General features: G+C 41.4%; 1 protein-coding gene and 1 non-coding gene across 4 annotated transcripts; both read right to left on the bottom strand.

Annotated features, from left to right (window-relative positions):
* Positions 1-381: 381 nt before the first annotated feature.
* Positions 382-454, bottom strand: trnat-ggu (transfer RNA threonine (anticodon GGU)). Its single transcript has one exon. It is a non-coding gene; the product is annotated as a tRNA-Thr (tRNA).
* A 3,249-nt stretch (positions 455-3,703) lies between these two features.
* LOC142398845 (uncharacterized) lies at positions 3,704-16,887 on the bottom strand. 3 transcript variants are annotated; one of them, XR_012772826.1, is made up of 5 exons: positions 16,820-16,887; positions 15,274-15,371; positions 6,703-14,732; positions 6,422-6,490; positions 3,704-5,456 (listed from the first exon to the last, which is right to left on the bottom strand). XR_012772826.1 is itself a non-coding variant. In XM_075483057.1 (4 exons), exon 3 carries the CDS (start codon positions 14,679-14,681, stop codon positions 6,711-6,713), a length of 7,971 nt encoding a protein of 2,656 aa, XP_075339172.1. In that variant the 5' UTR covers positions 14,682-14,732; positions 15,274-15,371; positions 16,820-16,887; the 3' UTR covers positions 3,704-6,490; positions 6,703-6,710. The 3 variants fall into 3 exon arrangements, 2 of the variants coding, with proteins under 2 accessions (XP_075339172.1, XP_075339173.1); XM_075483057.1 differs by having other exon boundaries at positions 3,704-6,490; XM_075483058.1 differs by lacking the exons at positions 15,274-15,371; positions 16,820-16,887 and having other exon boundaries at positions 3,704-6,490; positions 6,703-14,910.
* Between the last annotated feature and the right edge of the window lie 220 nt (positions 16,888-17,107).

Raw genomic sequence — 17,107 nt, 5'->3', positions numbered from 1 at the left:
CACAACTGTTTTCACATCAGAGTCAACATCATAGTCAGTTCCATCGTTATCGATATTCCGGTCTTTTCTCTTCCTGGTCTGATTTAGTCAATATCATTACAAGTTAATATCTATCATAGTTGAGCTGCAACACTTATGAAACATGGTGTCACCAACATCTTTACATGCTGATCATATGTTAACGCCTTACCCAACAGTTTGGTCATTTCTTGGCTGGCTTTGGGCTGCAACATCATTTCGTTAGACTAAGAAATAAATGGTCCTTGTTAGCAAGACATCATTTTTTTTGATCATTCAAAAAGGCACCACTGCGGATGCTGTGATGGTGGTAACAGAGCTGAACTTTGACTTAAGTGCAAACATCTGTTGATTATACTGCTACGCCCAACGTAGGGCTCGAAACCACGACCCTGAGATTACCAGTCTCGTGCTCTACCGACTGAGCTAGCCGGGCTGTTACCTGTACGGTGATCAGCTGGCGGAGCGGAGGGGGCCGGCTTAACGGAATGGAGGGACAGAGGGCGCTACTGTGGCCGACGGCCTAGCATGAGGAAGCAAACAGGGAGACCAGGTGAGGCATGTTAAAACAACAGAGACAGAGTCCCGCATCTTACCCTGTGATGAGCCGGGGCGAGCTTCGGCGAGGGAAAACGCACCCTGGAGAAGTTGAGAAGCCTGTTGATTCGACTGCACCGAAGAAGTCGGAGAGGGGCTGTGCGGATAGCTGCTGCGGCGGGCAGGAGGTGTGTGGAGAGAGCTGCGATGGATTGTTGCAATATATCCATGGAGGAGATGAGAGCTGCCGTGAGCTGCTGGGCGTCCAGGGGAGGCAGAGCTGAAGACAGATCGGTAAGCGAGGAGGGGGGCAGAAGGGCAGAAGTCGAAGCCAGCGGAGAACCAACCGGGGCGGAATAATCCGAGCGGCTCGCGGCTGAGGTGGGCCCCGCAGCTGGAGCGGAGGAACCGCAGGGCAGGGACGGCCTCGGCTTCGCTTAGCCGGAGGCGGGGGTCGCTTCTTGGACCTTACCAGCTGTGGGTGGGGAAGGAGTGGATGAATCGCCGGTTTGGAGAAGCTCTGCCAAAGAAGCGAGCTGATCGGAGCCGAGGCCATCGGCTGGGCGGATGCTCTTGGACCGGAGAACAGATGCTGAAGAGCCGGCAGCAGAGAGAGGAGCGAGCCGGGCGCTCCGACGAAAGGGAGCGGGTAAAGCAGGTTTGGAAATGCCAGAATGACTGCTCGGAGGCCTCTGAGCGGCGTCAGAATCCGAGTCAGACATGATAATCCTGTGGGGTTGACCAACAAGCGAGAGCTAATGCATGCAGCTTGCTGATGAACCGGTAAAGCCCCATGCAGGAGCGCCTTATATGTGGATCTGAATGGTTGATGAGCGATTGCCAACACCTGGAAGTTGATGAGCGATTGCCAACACCTGGTGAGTCTGCCATGTTGAATTTGCGGCTAGCCTTCATTTGAAAAGTAAAAGTTTTAAGGTTTTTAATGGTGTCACTTATATGTTTGAATGACAAAAACTCACAGAGTTACAGATGTGTTTTTGGAGAAGTGTCAAAAAAATCATGCCGGCGGGATTTAGACTCCAGAGTGTTAAGGGCTGATGTGCGACACCTGCGAGCAGCCACACAGAAACGCCCCTCTCGCCACCAGAGAACTTTTACCACCTACCCTTTCCCTGATTTTATATAGGAATTTGTGAAGTAAATAAACTATCCATTTTTATTCTTCCAAACCTCGACTCCTCATATGTCAACGTTTATAAAAAGCAACCTGAAATCCACTTCTTGTTATGAGTGGGAATTCATGTCAAATAATACTTAGAACCTAACAAGTTAACTCCTTGTTGATGTTGATATTTCATTGAGCATCTGAAAATAACTGCTCATCTCAAACCCTCACACGAGCTGATTGTTTTTCTAGTCTTCCTCTACTCCTCTTTTAATCAGCAGAAAACTAAAAGAGCTTTGTTTAAGAAAAAAAAGTTTTAATCCCTGTCTCATGTAATTTTGTACATCATTTAGAAGTTTTCCAATTACAGATCAAACCCTCTCAACTGCTATAGAAATTGTTTTCAACCTTGCTTGTAGTCAGGATTCAGATGTTCCTGAAGCATCCTAAATAGCTAAGATAAAAAAAAGCAACTCCAAACTTTAAAACAGTGTAAAGCTGCAATGAATATTAGCTCAATATGACTGCCCAGTATAACTAATATCATCATTGCTAAAAAAGATTAAGCATGATATATAATTATTCAACCATATACCGTGTGCAAACATGCTATTTAAATATTCTTATTTGTAGATAAACAGTGATCTATTCTTGTCATTTTATTTGATTATATATGTTAATCATGTCATTCCATGCACTTAAGTTAGTATAAGGTACTATTTGAGATTTTCATTTTCATGATTTTCATTTTTTTAAATTATGATTATGTTATTCAATTATTATGATATGTTTATGCATCTTATGCTTATGCATTTGGCAGATGCTTTTACAAAAAGCGACTTACACTCATATCCCAGGTAGGCAGGTAGAAAAAGGGGGTCTTGCCTAATATTAAGATATTATGAAATCATAATAACATTTCATGTTTGGCTGTTTTATGGTAATAGGCACTTCACAAACTAATATGTATAAATTTAATGATTCACTGGTATAGATTTTTTTTAATTCTTCTGGACAACAAAAGAGTCGTGAAACCAAACATCAGCTAAATTTATCACGTCCTTTCTTGCACCATCGGCCTGCTTAAAATGTGATTTTGCAGCAACCTTCCAAGTCATAGTAAAATTTAAAAAATCTGTTTGTTGAATGATTGTTTATTATGTGGTTATTCAAAACTGCTTATTTGTTGTTGGTAGATTTTTAGATTAATAAATATCCATAAACCAAGTTGTTGTTCTTTATGTTCCTTTTGTGAGAAAAGTGACGAGAAGTGAAAATGACAATCCTCTGTTTTATTTATATTTCTAATTAAGCAAGTATTCTAACTAAAGACCGATTCAAATTCATCCATCCATCCATTATCTTCCGCTTGTCCGGGGATCGGGTCGCGGGGGCAGCAGCTTGAGCAGAGAGACCCAGACGTCCCTGTCCCCGGCCACTTCCTCCAGCTCTTCTGGGGGACCCCGAGGCGTTCCCAGGCCAGCCGAGAGACATAGTTTCTCCAACGTGTCCTGGGTCTTCCCCGGGGTCTCCTCCCAGTGGGACGGGCCCGGAACACCTCACCAGGGAGGCATCCTAACCAGATGCCCGAGCCACCTCATCTGACTCCTCTCGATGCGGAGGAGCAGCGGTTCTACTCCGAGCCCCTCCTGGATGACCGACCTTCTCACCCTATCTCTAAGGGAGAGCCAATTTTGCAATTTCAAATATTTATTTCAAATGTCCTTGAAATGGCTCGATATTTATGATTCTATAGGATGCAGTAATCTACAGATAGCTGATCTTTAGTGCTGTAAATTGTTCAACTCGCACATGCTGAGTTACATCGAGCAGTGACTCACATCAGGAAAAGACATCGTAAAACTGTTTTGGTTTATAAGCCTGAAACCATGAGGCTAGAAAAGCAAGTCTGATGTCTATGCAGTCATTGGTTGACTGCAGTTAATAAATTCATTATCTTAAATGGGGAAATGTGTGTGGCCTGCTGTGATAGAAAGAACTGCGCTACCAGTTTTGTTGCATACGCAGTTTATTACAGCCTTCATTTGAACATGTACAGTTGTTATGAGAAAAAATCTGACACAATTTTCAAGATAATGCATGAGATGCTACTGACACAGCACAGTGGCTCAGTGATAAACAGAATGATCGGAATTAAATCAAAAACATTTCTGTAGCAAGATTATTTTATGGTAGAAGATTTTATTGAGGGTTAAATTATCTTTGTTAAAAGCATTGTTGGAATCCAAATTGTCTGAGGTCTGTTTCTGTCTTAAAACCCTGCCTGTGTTCACTTCATCAAATCAGCGATTCAGCAAATTAAATGTTCACATCTGCAACACATCTTAAGCTTTATCCTAAAATATTCCTCTAAATTATTTCCCAGCATTACTCTCAGTTATTTTCTGTAAGCATTTTATTAGCATCAAATATTGCACTAGAAAATATTTACCTCTGAATGCTGGGTTGCACTCTGTTGTCCTATGTTTTAACACTTTTCAAATTAAATTCAGTTTATTTATATAGCGCCAAATCACAACAAATGTCATCTCAAGGCACTTCAATGATACAGTCCTATTCAAGCCAATTAGAGTTAATTAAGTATTTTTAATTACTCAGAGAAACCCTTTATATGAATAAAGCACACTGGCTTTGGATCTCAGAGCAGCAGAGCATTTACATTCAGTTTCATTTGTTCTACAGCAAGTCAGAAAACGTTAGCTTGTATATATGAGTACCCGCTGGCATGACAAACACAACTACAACACAACACAGATAAGATGAATAGGTGCATTTCTTACATTTCTCATTTGGTGCCTGCTGACTGTCCATTCAAAGACTTTACTGTTCAGAGTACACACTGAAGAAATGTCACAAAGGTCATCCCATTTTTAAATCAGGTATGATGTGCTTTAGTCACCAAGCTGTACGCGAGTACACAACACAAAGAAATACTGTTGCATCAATGTGTAATATTCATGCACATTTCACAAAACATTATGCTAATTTGATATGGAAGACATCTTTATCATCACTGTGGGTCATAAAACAATATCATATCAGAAATCGCTCAGTAAAAGCATATGATTATTAGCAACAACAATAATAACAATTAGTACTGATATCATGGCTATGTCTTATGGCTTAGGGCGTCAAAGCCACCAATACAAGTATGATCTGTGTTGTATAAAGCTGTTGGGTAAAGCTCAAATCAGAGAGAGAACACTAGCCAATCAGAGGCAATAAGGTGTTGATGGCCTACTCACCATCCATCCATTTATCCATTTTCTATTTCCACTTAAAGCAATTCAGGATTGCACATGTGCTAAACCCTTTCCCAGCTGTCATTGGGCAAAAAACAGGGTGCACCCAAGACGGGTCAGTAAATCTGATTTGTCGATAGCAACAGAAAATTAGAAAAATATTTTTTTGTATTGTTTGTTATTTTATGTATCAGTCTGGAAAACGAGACAAGGACACACATTGTCTCTTTTTTTGGACTCATATTGGACTCCAAGTCCAATATGAAAAACACCCCATTTCTGTTTCTGCAGGTGTCATTAATACTGAAAAATCAAATTGTGCAAATGTGTCTTCAAGCCCCAGAAATGGCTACAGTTAAAAAATGGGGAATCTGAAAGCCAAACTTTTCTTAAATTTGAAACCAACTATATCTTTTCTATGTCTTTGAAAAATGGTGAAACATAAACATATGCTGGGGAGATAAGTAGAAATATGTATGAAATGAGCCCCATATTGATTTCCAAATATGTTTCTATCTGTGACACCCACAAATGTTTGGTCACAATTGTTTGAGTTGTTTGAAGTACTGTGTGTGAAGGCCAGATTTAAATATGGGTTTTATATGGGTTTTAGCAGAGTGTGTTTCCCAACTCCACCACAAGGGGGAGTATCGCCGAAATTGAGCGCCAGTAGTGGTAAGCTACGTTAGGCTTCCGTTTCTCAGACAGAGGACAGCCTGTGAAACAAGTACAACTGACGGCTCTTGTCTGTACTTTTCCTGTACAAAACAGGTTTGTAATGTGTGTTCATTTATCACAAGATATGCAGAAGGACTTACAAAGCCTTTTTTTGATGTTGTTGGAATAGAGTTGAGATACAAGATCGGGTGTTGAGAACTTTAAGGGACACAGCATTAGGATTTTCTTTACAGAGGGAAACAATAAAACAAAATGGCGGACGTACTGCCGATATTATCATTTGGTTGTATAGAGCTCCTGCGCATTTCTATTTCATTTCATTAATTTGATTTATTATAAAATCGTTAATTAATTTTATGTTGTTGATAAGGTAAAAACGTTAAATTTTATATTGTTGTATAGTGAAAAGACTGACGTTTGTTACTGGGAAGTCTACATCATTAAGTAAAAAGTGTATAAAAGTGTCCAGGCATAGAATAGAAAAAGAAAGCTATGTTAAGCAAACTGTAGAAACAGTGCTGTAGCACTGGTATAATACCTATCGAGGCTGGTTGAAGTAGCATGAGGAAAGTATGTGTTGGAGTGCACATTTGTTGTTTACAATAATCCAACAGTAATATGTCTGTTAATTTGCGAAATTGTGTATTGGTGGATGTTTAATACTGCAAAAAGAAATGTAAAAGCCTGTTATTAAAGAGACAGAGGACAGCCTGTGAAACAAGCACAACTGACGGCTCTTGTCTGTACTTTTCCTGTACAAAACAGTACAAAACAGGTAACTCATACTGAGGCCTGTAACATATCCAATCCACATTCCAGAGCGGGGAGGGAGGACGACACTGGGCGGGTCGCAGGTCCATCACAGGGCCTGTCAGTACATCAGTACATGTATAAAAAGAGCGCAGATTCACTCTGGTCAACTGTTAACTGGTCAACCATAACACAAAGTATATAGTTACAGTTACTCCTCAATAATTGTAAACACCATAGATTATCATAAATGATAATATTATAGATTTAAACAAAAAATGATTGATATCTATGTGCTTTAATTTAGTATTATGTCAAATGGGATCTTACCTTTGTCATTATAGAAGGTCGGCAACTTTGTTCCTGAGAGGATCGTTTTGATTGTTGTAGCCCTCGTTGTTGATCCATGTTTTAATGGTGTCACAATCTTGCTGAGTCATGACATCTTTTCCTCTGAACTCTTTAAACCAGTTGTCAACCATCTTTTCACTCTGTTTCTGAAAACTATTTTCAAAAACATCACGCTGGAATTTAGAGCGATTATCTTTCTTAAAATCCGGAAAGCCCTTGGTGGAATTCAGCTGGAATCTGGGCATTGACCCAAGGATCGTCAGTTTGAACGAGTCCACAACATTGTCTGTGCTGATGGTTTCAGTCAGCAATTTTCTGAAGGCTGGTGATTTTGTACTGGGAAACTCATGATGACAGTCTGCGGGCACAAAAACAGCTGGAAGTTCACGGCCGTGGGATTTCTTCACAGCAGGAATCAGTCTGTGATTCAGAGGAGAGGAGTTTGTTGCCACTTCAAGCATGGCTGTTGCTAATTTGCTATTTTGGTTCAAGGTTATAGCTCCTCGTATACAGCTGACTGGTGGCTGGTGATCAGCATTGATGAATTGCCCCATGTTTCTTTTTTGTTGATCTTTTTGCATTAATTTGTATTTTCCTACTCCTCCAACTTCTTTCATACATGTTTCTTTCTGTTTTTTTGTGAGTTTTGGTGCAGCTCCCTCTGCCATGTACCAGTCTCCTCCTCTGAGTGTTTCAGTCCACACTTTTCGTTTGATGAAAGGCTCCCAATGGCCTGGATGTCTGAGTAGAGTATCGGCCTCCAGAGATCGGAGGTTGTCTGCCTCCAAAGCAATCTTTTCTTCACGAGCTTTTGGTTTCATGCCTCGTGCCAAAGCATGAAACAGGCAGCTCTTGCCCTTTCCTTCAATGATCATTGTCTCATTATTGATGCGCACATCATAATGGCCACTGGGATATTGGGAACCCTTTGGTCTGTAGATCAGTGTCACAGTTTGGCTTGCAGGTTTAGTACTCGGGTTCACCTCCTGCATTTTGTTGAGTCTGCCACGTTTATCCTCTGTTAGGATGACAACCTTAGTACCAGTGGCCTCTGACAGGACTCTGACATCGAGAATGGTGCCCACAGTCTCACGGTTCTTGATCCTCTCAGCATGTGACCTTGACTGTTTACCTGCATCTCCTTCAACTTTAGAATTCAGATTTACTGGCATGTTTGTGATATATCTGTTGTTTTGTCCAGCTCTGAGTTTTTCATCTGTTCTGTCACTCTTTAATCCACTTCTTACATGTTTCCGAACGACACCATTCACTCCACTTTGAACACGAGAAGCAATGTGACCAGAGAACTTCTGGTGGAAGACTTCTACTAAAGCATCAGCCAATAAATCACTGATGACTTTGGCTAAATCTTGTTTAAATGCCTTCAGCATCTCAGTATCTGAGGGAGATAGATCATTTACCATCACTGTCTCTGGATTTACTTTTTCTTTGAATAATTTCAGCTCTTTCTGAAGGTTTGAGAAGAATTTGCTGGAGAGGGTGAGTACTGCAGCGATGGCATCTCCTGCAAGTGTCATGTAGTGGATAGCTTGAATGGATGATAAAATTGCATGCACTTTTCCTTTGGCCCCTGCTTTAGCGCCTGCTTTAGCTGCATCAATCACTGTGATGAGGGATGAGTTCAGCTTGTTCTGCCAGTTGAGGTCTGCATAGAATGGCTGTATTGCTGTGAGGCTTAACTGTCTGAAAATGGCCAGCAGATCACTCCTTCGGTTTTTGTCACTCAGCAGATCATTGAGTTGATCTTTATCCTGGAGGTGTGAGAGGATAATGGAGTCCACTAATGTAGCCAAAGGCTTTTTTTCTATGTTGGATTTTACGTCGTCAGTAATTCCCTTCTGCACTTCACTTTTGATCTCTTTTAAGATTTGTTTCAGTATTTCTTCCTCTGCCTTCCCGAGTCCATAGGTAATGATTTCCTCTCCTACCTTTTTAGTCACATGCTTTACTGCATTCTTCATGTTTGCCTTTGCAACAACACTTAAACCGTCTGCAGTCTGCCTAGAGAAGAACTTTGGCAATGACTTAAGCGTTTTGTTTAAACCTTTAATTAGAACTTTGCAAGGTTTGAGGCCCATTGCAATCAACTTCCCAACTCCAAATGTTATGATGGATAGACCAACAGAAATGGCCTTCTGTATAGCCCATGATTTCCAGCTGAACTCTCCCGTTACCATGGCCTCTACACCAGAGATGCAGTCTGATATTCCTTCAATGATCAACCCAAAGCCAACTTGAGCTAATATACCACATGTAAACACAGTGAGCAATGCTCCTCCAACAATTTGCAAAAGTCCTAAACAGAACACCAGCAGACCTTCCCATGAGAAACGAGGCTCCTCTTCCACAGAAAATACATATTTCAGACCTTGATTGTAGAGGTTGTAGGCTTCCACTTGGAGTTCCTCATCAGCATTTGACACCAAAGAGAAAACTGGTGATTTTTTGGCCAAAGCATCCCGATCTCTTTCTTTAATTTCATCAAGCTTTCTGATGGCCTCACTGATGTTTTCATCAAATAATTTGTACATAGAGCACCTGGTTGTTAACTGTGTTTCAAGGCTGGTTGATTCATTGTTTGTTGAGTCTGCAGAGGCCATTTTTATGAACTGCAAACAGGCCATGGATTCTTCAGTGAGATACTTCAGAGACTCCTGTGCCTTTCTTAGATCTTCTCCAGCATTACTAAGGTAATCTGCCTTCTTCTGCTTGATAGTGCAGTATGCGTGGCTGTAAAAAGCTACAGCTGCCAAAGATTTATCTTGATTCATGGCTTTTTCAAAGAGCCTGGCGCCAAGGTCCCATTGTTTTTCATCCACAGCAATATTTCCAAACTTGATGTAGTGATAAATGCTAGAACATGGTGACGTTTGACTTTGAGACTGACATCTTGCCTTTGTCAAATCAGCTTTCAAACTCTGTTGCAATTCATCTCTTTTCAGCTGGTCAATTTGTTCTGACTTAGTTTGCAGCCAGATCCCCCAGTACTCGTTCATGATCGCAACAACAGCTCTTTCTTCATCTCCATCTGTGTTCTTGTAAATATCTTGAAGAGTTTCACAGTACTGTGAAAACAGGTCCTCCCGCAGATTCATCTCAGTGACATCATTCATCATGTGATTCATCTTTTCTGCTGCAAGTCTATCTCTTGTGCTCTTAGCTTCCTCCAGAGACGACGTCATCCTGAAATCCTGCTGCATGTGTTCAGTGGACATGATTATCTGAGCAGATCCAGGTTTACCTTTTCGTGCTGTTCGGCCAAAAGCCTGCAGTTCCACTCTTGTATTTTCAGAGAGGAAGGAGAGGATTACAAATAATCCTCCACTTTTGTTCACCGTTTTGGATACTTTAATGTCTGTGCCACGCCCAGCAAGGTTTGTGGCAACAAGGACATCACCAGGAAGTAGTTCCTTGTCTATTTTGCTCAAACTTTCTTTGTTACTGCGGCAGTAGAGAACGATTTCACCTGGAATGCTGCTTTTCAGCTCGTCATAGATCTCTTTAGCTTTGTTGATTGTTTCACAGATTACCAGGGCTGCTCTTCCATCTCTGTATGAGTTTGGGGAAATCTGAGCCATAACCACACGTTTTATTTCAGATTTCCACTCTTCAGATGATTTCTTCACAGTACCTTTGACTTCAAACAACTTCTTCCTGTTGAATGTTGGCATTTTGCAGGCAGACAAATTTGGATATAGATTCTGCAAAAACAAAATGTCTGTTTTGCTGCCAAGTGTACCCGTTGTTCCATACATCTTCCCCTGGTACTTTTCAAAGAAGGAGATGTTAGAAATGTAGTTTGTCACTGTTGAAATTGTGCTCAGTTTGATTTGATGTTTAATCTCAACAAACTGCTGCAGGCCATCACCCCATTTCTTATTCAGTTCTACAATTCCAGTAGATCTGAAGTCCACAGGACAGACATTGTTGTTTTCTACAACATAATCTCGTCCTTCCCTCAGCTTCATTGCCAGAAAGGCATTCTGAACCCACACTGACACTTTCTGCTCAATCAGATTCTTCAAGAATCCAGGTATACTGATTTTGTCTTCATTGTTTGCACAAGGGGTGTACTGAATTTTGTCTGAGATTAACTCTGCAATGGGCTTAATGAGAATATCCTCTGAGTCATAGAGAGCACAGCACACGCCTTCCTCCAAGACAAGAAACTTCAGCTCTGGAATGTGGTTTTTGTTGTACGAGCTGAGCTTTTTCAGACAGAGCAATCCCTCTTCATTTAATGTGTACACGGTAAAGCCATAGGGGACATAGTTCTCCAGTTCTTCAAAAAGATCAACCACAGCATCCTGACTCACAGTTTTCAGTTTTCTAAGAAGTTCATCCTTTTCACTTTTGTAGATATCCTCTGTAAAGCCTTCTGGTACAGTGTTTGTTTTCTCAGCAATGTATAAAATGTCCATTGGATCATTAATTTCACTTTCTTCTGTGTTGATTGAGTCAAAGATGGCCTTGAAGAATGAAGCAGGAGGACCCTGTACAAGTACCTGGTGCCCTGAAGACAGGTAGCCATACTGGCTGACATGGCCCCAGATCATGGCCAGAATAGTGTTCAGGTGCTGCATGGAGACCATGGGGCTGGACAGGTAGGTCAGCTGCACTCCCTGATCCAACAGTAGTGAGTCTACTTCATCAATTATGATACACTGATAGCTGCGATCAGATCTCACATCCTTCATCTCAAATACCTGGCGAAGGTGATCTGCAGCAAAGGTTTCAATAGTTCCATAGACAACATCCCTCTGGTAGCACTTTTTTCTATCCTTGTCCTCAGTCTTATTTGTGTTTGTGTCAACTGTAATGCCAAAGTACTTGTAGAATTCACTCCATTCTTCTGCATCTCTTTGACATAACACTGACGAAGTCGACACCACATCTACTTTTTCGCCTCTAAGCACACGCAGCGCTGCAAACATTGCTATGACACAAGACTTCCCCTCTCCAGTGCCCATTTCCAGGAGCTTCCCAGTGTCAGACAAGGCCAAAAGGCACCAGCTAATCATCTGAGTGGCTCTGGGCCACCACTTCCCTTCAGCAATTCTCAGGTGAACAGCATTGCATAAGACTGCCAGGAGCTCCTGGAGGTTTTCTGTTTCCATGTCATGACTCAGATTTTTTGCTTGATGTACATCTTTGTGTTGTTCAATTTCACCAGTTTTAATCAGATTGGCTACATGAGTTACTACACTGTATGTTTTACTCAGTGTTTGTTCATCAATGTGTTTCATCTGTCGTATTTCATCAAAAAGAGTGTCAATATCTTTCATTTTCTCATCTCTAAGGTTCTTTTCTAACTGTTCAACCAGACTCTCAGTCTGATGTGAACCTAAGAGTTTGAGAAGGGACCGGTTCCTGTCATCTGTCCACTTGGAAGAAACTTGGTATGTTGCCATCAAATGTAAAATCTTCATGATGGAAATACATCCTTCATCATAATGGTGGTCAGTTAATTCTCCAAGGAGGTTCAAGGTTTCTGCTGGTGACCAAAGTCCAAGGTCTGAAACCATCTGAAAGATGTCTTTGACTTCTTCTTTTAGACCCAGGAGTTCTTCTGCACAGGCAAATAAAACCTCTAAACACCATCTGTCAGCAGATGATGTCAGGTTTTTTTCAGCCTCTTTTTCACCAGTGACCACTCTCAGGAGGTTCTCAAGAAAGGTCAAAATGAACATCTCCTTAGAAGACAATCCCTTCCCAGTAGTTTTCTTTAAGATGTTGGTGATTTTACTCTCAGGATTTGTGTCTTTGTTTAGGTTCAAGTGGAGTAGCTTGAAAAAAGCCTTGATAAAGCTTTGTTTTTGTGCCATGTCATGACTTTGGAATTTACACATGAGGTTTTTCAGAACTTTTGCAGCAAACTCCAGGGAATCATTGTCATTGAGCCTTGAAAGTTTCAGATTATGGAATGAACTCAAACATTGTTCTTCAATGATGTATCCTCGAATACGCTCAGGAATCCCTGTTTCCATCAACTTGATGCTGTTCGCAAAGTAATCTGACACAAAGTTATCCAGTGTACCATACACAATGTCTGCCTGATACACATCCTGGAATGCTGCATCGTTTTCTCTTGTGTTTGTGTTGAGAGAAACTCCAAGATTCTTGTAGAAGTCAGACCACTCCTTAGTTTGCTCTTCTGCCTGACCATCAGAGCTCAGCACAATGTCCACTTTGTTTCCAAAGCGGACTTGTGTGGCTGCAAACATGGCTATAGCACAAGGGTCTTCTTCCACACCAACTAGGTGTGGCACTCCAGTCTTCTCCTTCAGCATCAGTACGCACCACTGCAACATGTGCTTCACCGTGGGCCACCAGCCTTTTGTGTCAAAGACTGCTTTGCAGAGCTGAGACAGACATTTCTGTAAGTCAGCAGCATTTAAGGCTCCACATTTCAGGTCATCTTTTTGTAGCGTTGCAACCTTTTCTGAATGTCGCAAGACATCAGTGGTGATGTTTTCTATCATATCAATCACACAATCATCCAATTTCTGTGACAACCTTAGTTCTTCCAGAGCTACACGTAGACTGCTCCCATCTATCTTTCTGAGTATCTTTTGGAAATCTTCATGGAACCTTTCAGAGTCAACAAAATCGAGAACCTGGACGAGAGAGTGCCCAGACTCATCTGTCCATTCTGGTGATATGTCATATACTTGAATCAACATTAGGACTCGAGTTATTGAAACATCGTTTGTACATTTCCCTGACAGTACTTTGAGCAGAGCCAGTGCCTCCATTGGGGTCCATTGGTTTGTTTCCACAATTCTAAGGACCATTTCAGTGGATTCTGAGTGTGTTTCTTTGTCATTTAAATGTGTGAGTGTGGATAAAAGGAGCTTCAAGCACTGGATCTCCGTATTAAAAATAAACATGGAGTTTCTGTTAACTGCATCATCCAGTGATGATGTGAGGATGCTCAGGAATTCTGTAGCAATGAGGTGCTCAGTGGTGAGCTCACCTTCAGCCCATTGATTGGCTATCAGAACTGCGTCAGTGTCAGAGCTATTGCTGTTGGTGAAAAAGTGCATCAGGGTAAGATACAGGGCTTGAGTCAACATGAAACTCTCAGAAACATTACATGCTGATTGGCTGATGGACTCCACCAGGGACTGCACATGATTGCCGATGCTTTCTAGAGAAATTTCCTCGGATATTTCCAGAGACAGGGCACACAGCTCTGTGATGTACACTTGAGCGTGCTGCAGAGTGCCGAGAGATGGAGGAGCACTAATCCATTCATCAAACAGAAGTTTGTCCAGAGCTGACAAGATCTTTCCCAGCTGATCAGCTGGCAGCTCGGTGAGACTGAGATCTGAAACCTCAATATCGCATTTCAAAGAGAGGATTTCTAGAAGCTCATCATTGCCACTGTCTGAGTCATAGTCAATCTCAAATTGATCCAAATGATCTTTCAGAACCTTTTGCTTGGACTCCTGCTCCTCTGATATGCTGCTGCTCAGTTGTCTGTCATATTGCTCTTTGGCTTGTTGCTGTGATTCTTCAAGTCTTTGATTCAGTTGTTTTTCTCGTTCCTCTTCTCTTCTCCTTTCCTCTTCTTCTCTCCTCTGTCTTTCCTCCTCTTGTCTCCTCTCTTCCTCTATTTTCTGTCTCTCCTCCGCTCTTCTTCTTTCCTCCTCTCTCCTCCTTCTTTCTTCCTCCCTTCTCCTTTCCTCTTCTCTCCTCCTCTCCTCCTCCCTTCTCGTGTTTTCTCTTTGTTCATTAAAGCAATAATTACACTCGTACATGTTACCTATGTCAACTGGTCTGTAGTATTCACCTCTATTAAACACATGTACATATCGGCCATGAATTGTACTTTGATATAAATCATCAAAGGATGTGCATGGAGGCAGGACATTGTTGCACTTGCAACATCTCAGGCTATCGCCCATGTTACTTTCTGATGGTACATTTCCCATGTTGAATTAGTTATTCAGTGGTTAATGGATGCTTTTCAGATGATAATCTTCCTAGAAAAAAATGGATAAAATTACTTTATCATATATTTGTGCAGTCGGATCATTGTGGATCATTTGAAAAAAATATATATGAATAGCTACATTATTTGACCATAGGGTTAGCCTGTGTAATCAGTTGCTGGTATCAATGTTGCTAAGAATAGGGGATGCAGGTGTTTCACTGTGTCCCAGTTTCACTAAGATAATATAGCTTTATCATCACAATATATAACATGTTCAAGGTCAGTTGATTAACTAACATAAGTAAGAGAGTGAGGGGGTTCTGATGTCAAACACTGAGATAAGAAACAATACTTAAATTCTCAACAATACTCTGGTGTTCTATAGCTGTGGTGTGCCTTCTGATATATAAAACACACCCAGTTGGAGCTCTGGTCATATAGTGTTTGAAATCAGATTTAAAGCAATTTCACTGAACAATCATTCTCTTTGCTGGCTTATGCTCGTTTTTCTTTGACTTAAAAGCTGATCCTACATTACTCATATCTCAAATTAAAGGTTGTTGGTCTCAATAAGAATCCTTATGACCTACCAAAGAATATATGACCCACGGATATTAATATCTGGCCAGGTCTCCTGATGAATTGTCAAGCTGTTATGTGATGGTTTTCACGTGTAAGCCACGTATTCCTGTAAAACAAATATACACACATGATAAACATTTGCAAGACGCTTTCCTGCGGTTTGGCCTTTACACCAAAACCCCGTTTTTATCACAGAAAACGATTATTTCTAAAACCTCCGGCCAAAGTGGAGATTTCTGATAACGCCGGTTATGTGTTGCCGTGTCAACTGGGAGAAACGGCGTTTTAGGTTCTTAAACGTCACATTATGCGCCAGAAAATGCTTAACGTCATGCGAGCGCCTTATGTTTACAGTTTGTTTGGCTACTGATCAGGATTATCATGGATGATGTTAAAGTTCTACTAATTTTTACGTTTGTGCAAACGATTCTGGCTTTATTGCATTTGCAACAACTGCTCTACATGGAGTAGCAGAGGCGAAGGATTGCACGGAGGTCAGCATTTTTACTGCATCTTTCCCTTATTTCCCATATTTATGCGGGTTGATGTAAATGAAGTTTTTTGAAAACGATGTTGTGTGCACGATGTTATTATTGAAAACGGAGGGGGGGGAAATATTTGTTTCTCTAAATACCCGGCTATGTGTAAATGTGGCCTAAATAGAGGGCTGGGAGTAATTGGAGAGTGAGTGCAGCTGGTACTGCTGCACTCACTCTAATGACCTAAGTAAAAGGGGAACTCCGGGGCATTTGAAGCGCAATCCCATTGCTAGAGGTTGTCAGATACTGACAGTAGGACACAGACTGGTGCAAATCGGCGCTCCCTGTGCGGCGATTGCGCTGTTTGCAAAGTCTGTCATGCTAGCCAAATACGTGGTGGCTAAGGGGCAAATAATAAACCTTCCACGTAAACAACAATACATGCCCAGTAATATTGTTGTACTGTTTTAAATACTTGAACGCAGTTTTTCTGGAGAAGATAATTGTTTTGTATATGGGAGTATCGTCCATTGACTGTTTTGGGCTTTCACATGCGCGCGCATACCAACAACCGGTAAGTGACATGCTGTTTATAAAGTTGTTTTGTAACGTCCCCATGCCATTAATGTAAGAACCATGCATATGGTTTTGATGGTAAGGCTTGTGACTTTATTGTCGGATGGTTTATAAAGTGGTGTGACGATTCTGCAGTGTGCAAGTTGTTGTTTTACGTGGAAGGTTTAGAATTTGCCCCTTGGCCACCACGTATTTGGCTAGCATGACAGGCTGCGCAAACAGCGCAATCGCCGCACAGGGAGCGCCGATTTGCACCAGTCTGTGTCCTACTGTCAGTATTTGACAACCTCTAGCAATGGGATTGCGCTTCAATTGCCCCGGAGTTCCCCTTTAAGGAAGTGAGGGGAAAAACAATGGCAAAACCTAAAACGCAAAACCAAGACATGAACTGAAAATCAAAACGTAACCTAAAACCTAAAACTTAAAACATGAGTCCCATGGCGTGACAGCTTGAGTCAATAAGTTAAACAAAAAACACTAAACAAGCCTGTTACATTACCTTAATGTGGAGGCTTGGGTGGAGAGTGCTATCTGTGCCACGGAGCTGAGAGTGAACCTGAAAGTAACATTCCCAGTGAGAGAAGTAAAAACACCTAATTCCAGTAAACATGGGTGAATGTCCGGCCCTAAACTTGTACTTTTTTCTTTATTAATGTTTCCCTGTTTTGCACTTTCATTCCAACATTTGATAGGATGGATTTTACATGGCAAAATTAAAGGGACCACTTTTGTCTCATCAAATAACAGATTAAATAGAGTCTGATAGAATCCCAGCCCTAGTATCAAG

The sequence above is a fragment of the Odontesthes bonariensis genome, chromosome 14 (assembly GCF_027942865.1).
Source record: "Odontesthes bonariensis isolate fOdoBon6 chromosome 14, fOdoBon6.hap1, whole genome shotgun sequence".
In the NCBI taxonomy this organism is placed as follows: Eukaryota; Metazoa; Chordata; class Actinopteri; order Atheriniformes; family Atherinopsidae; genus Odontesthes; species Odontesthes bonariensis.
This window is presented reverse-complemented; position numbering and strand designations above follow the sequence as displayed.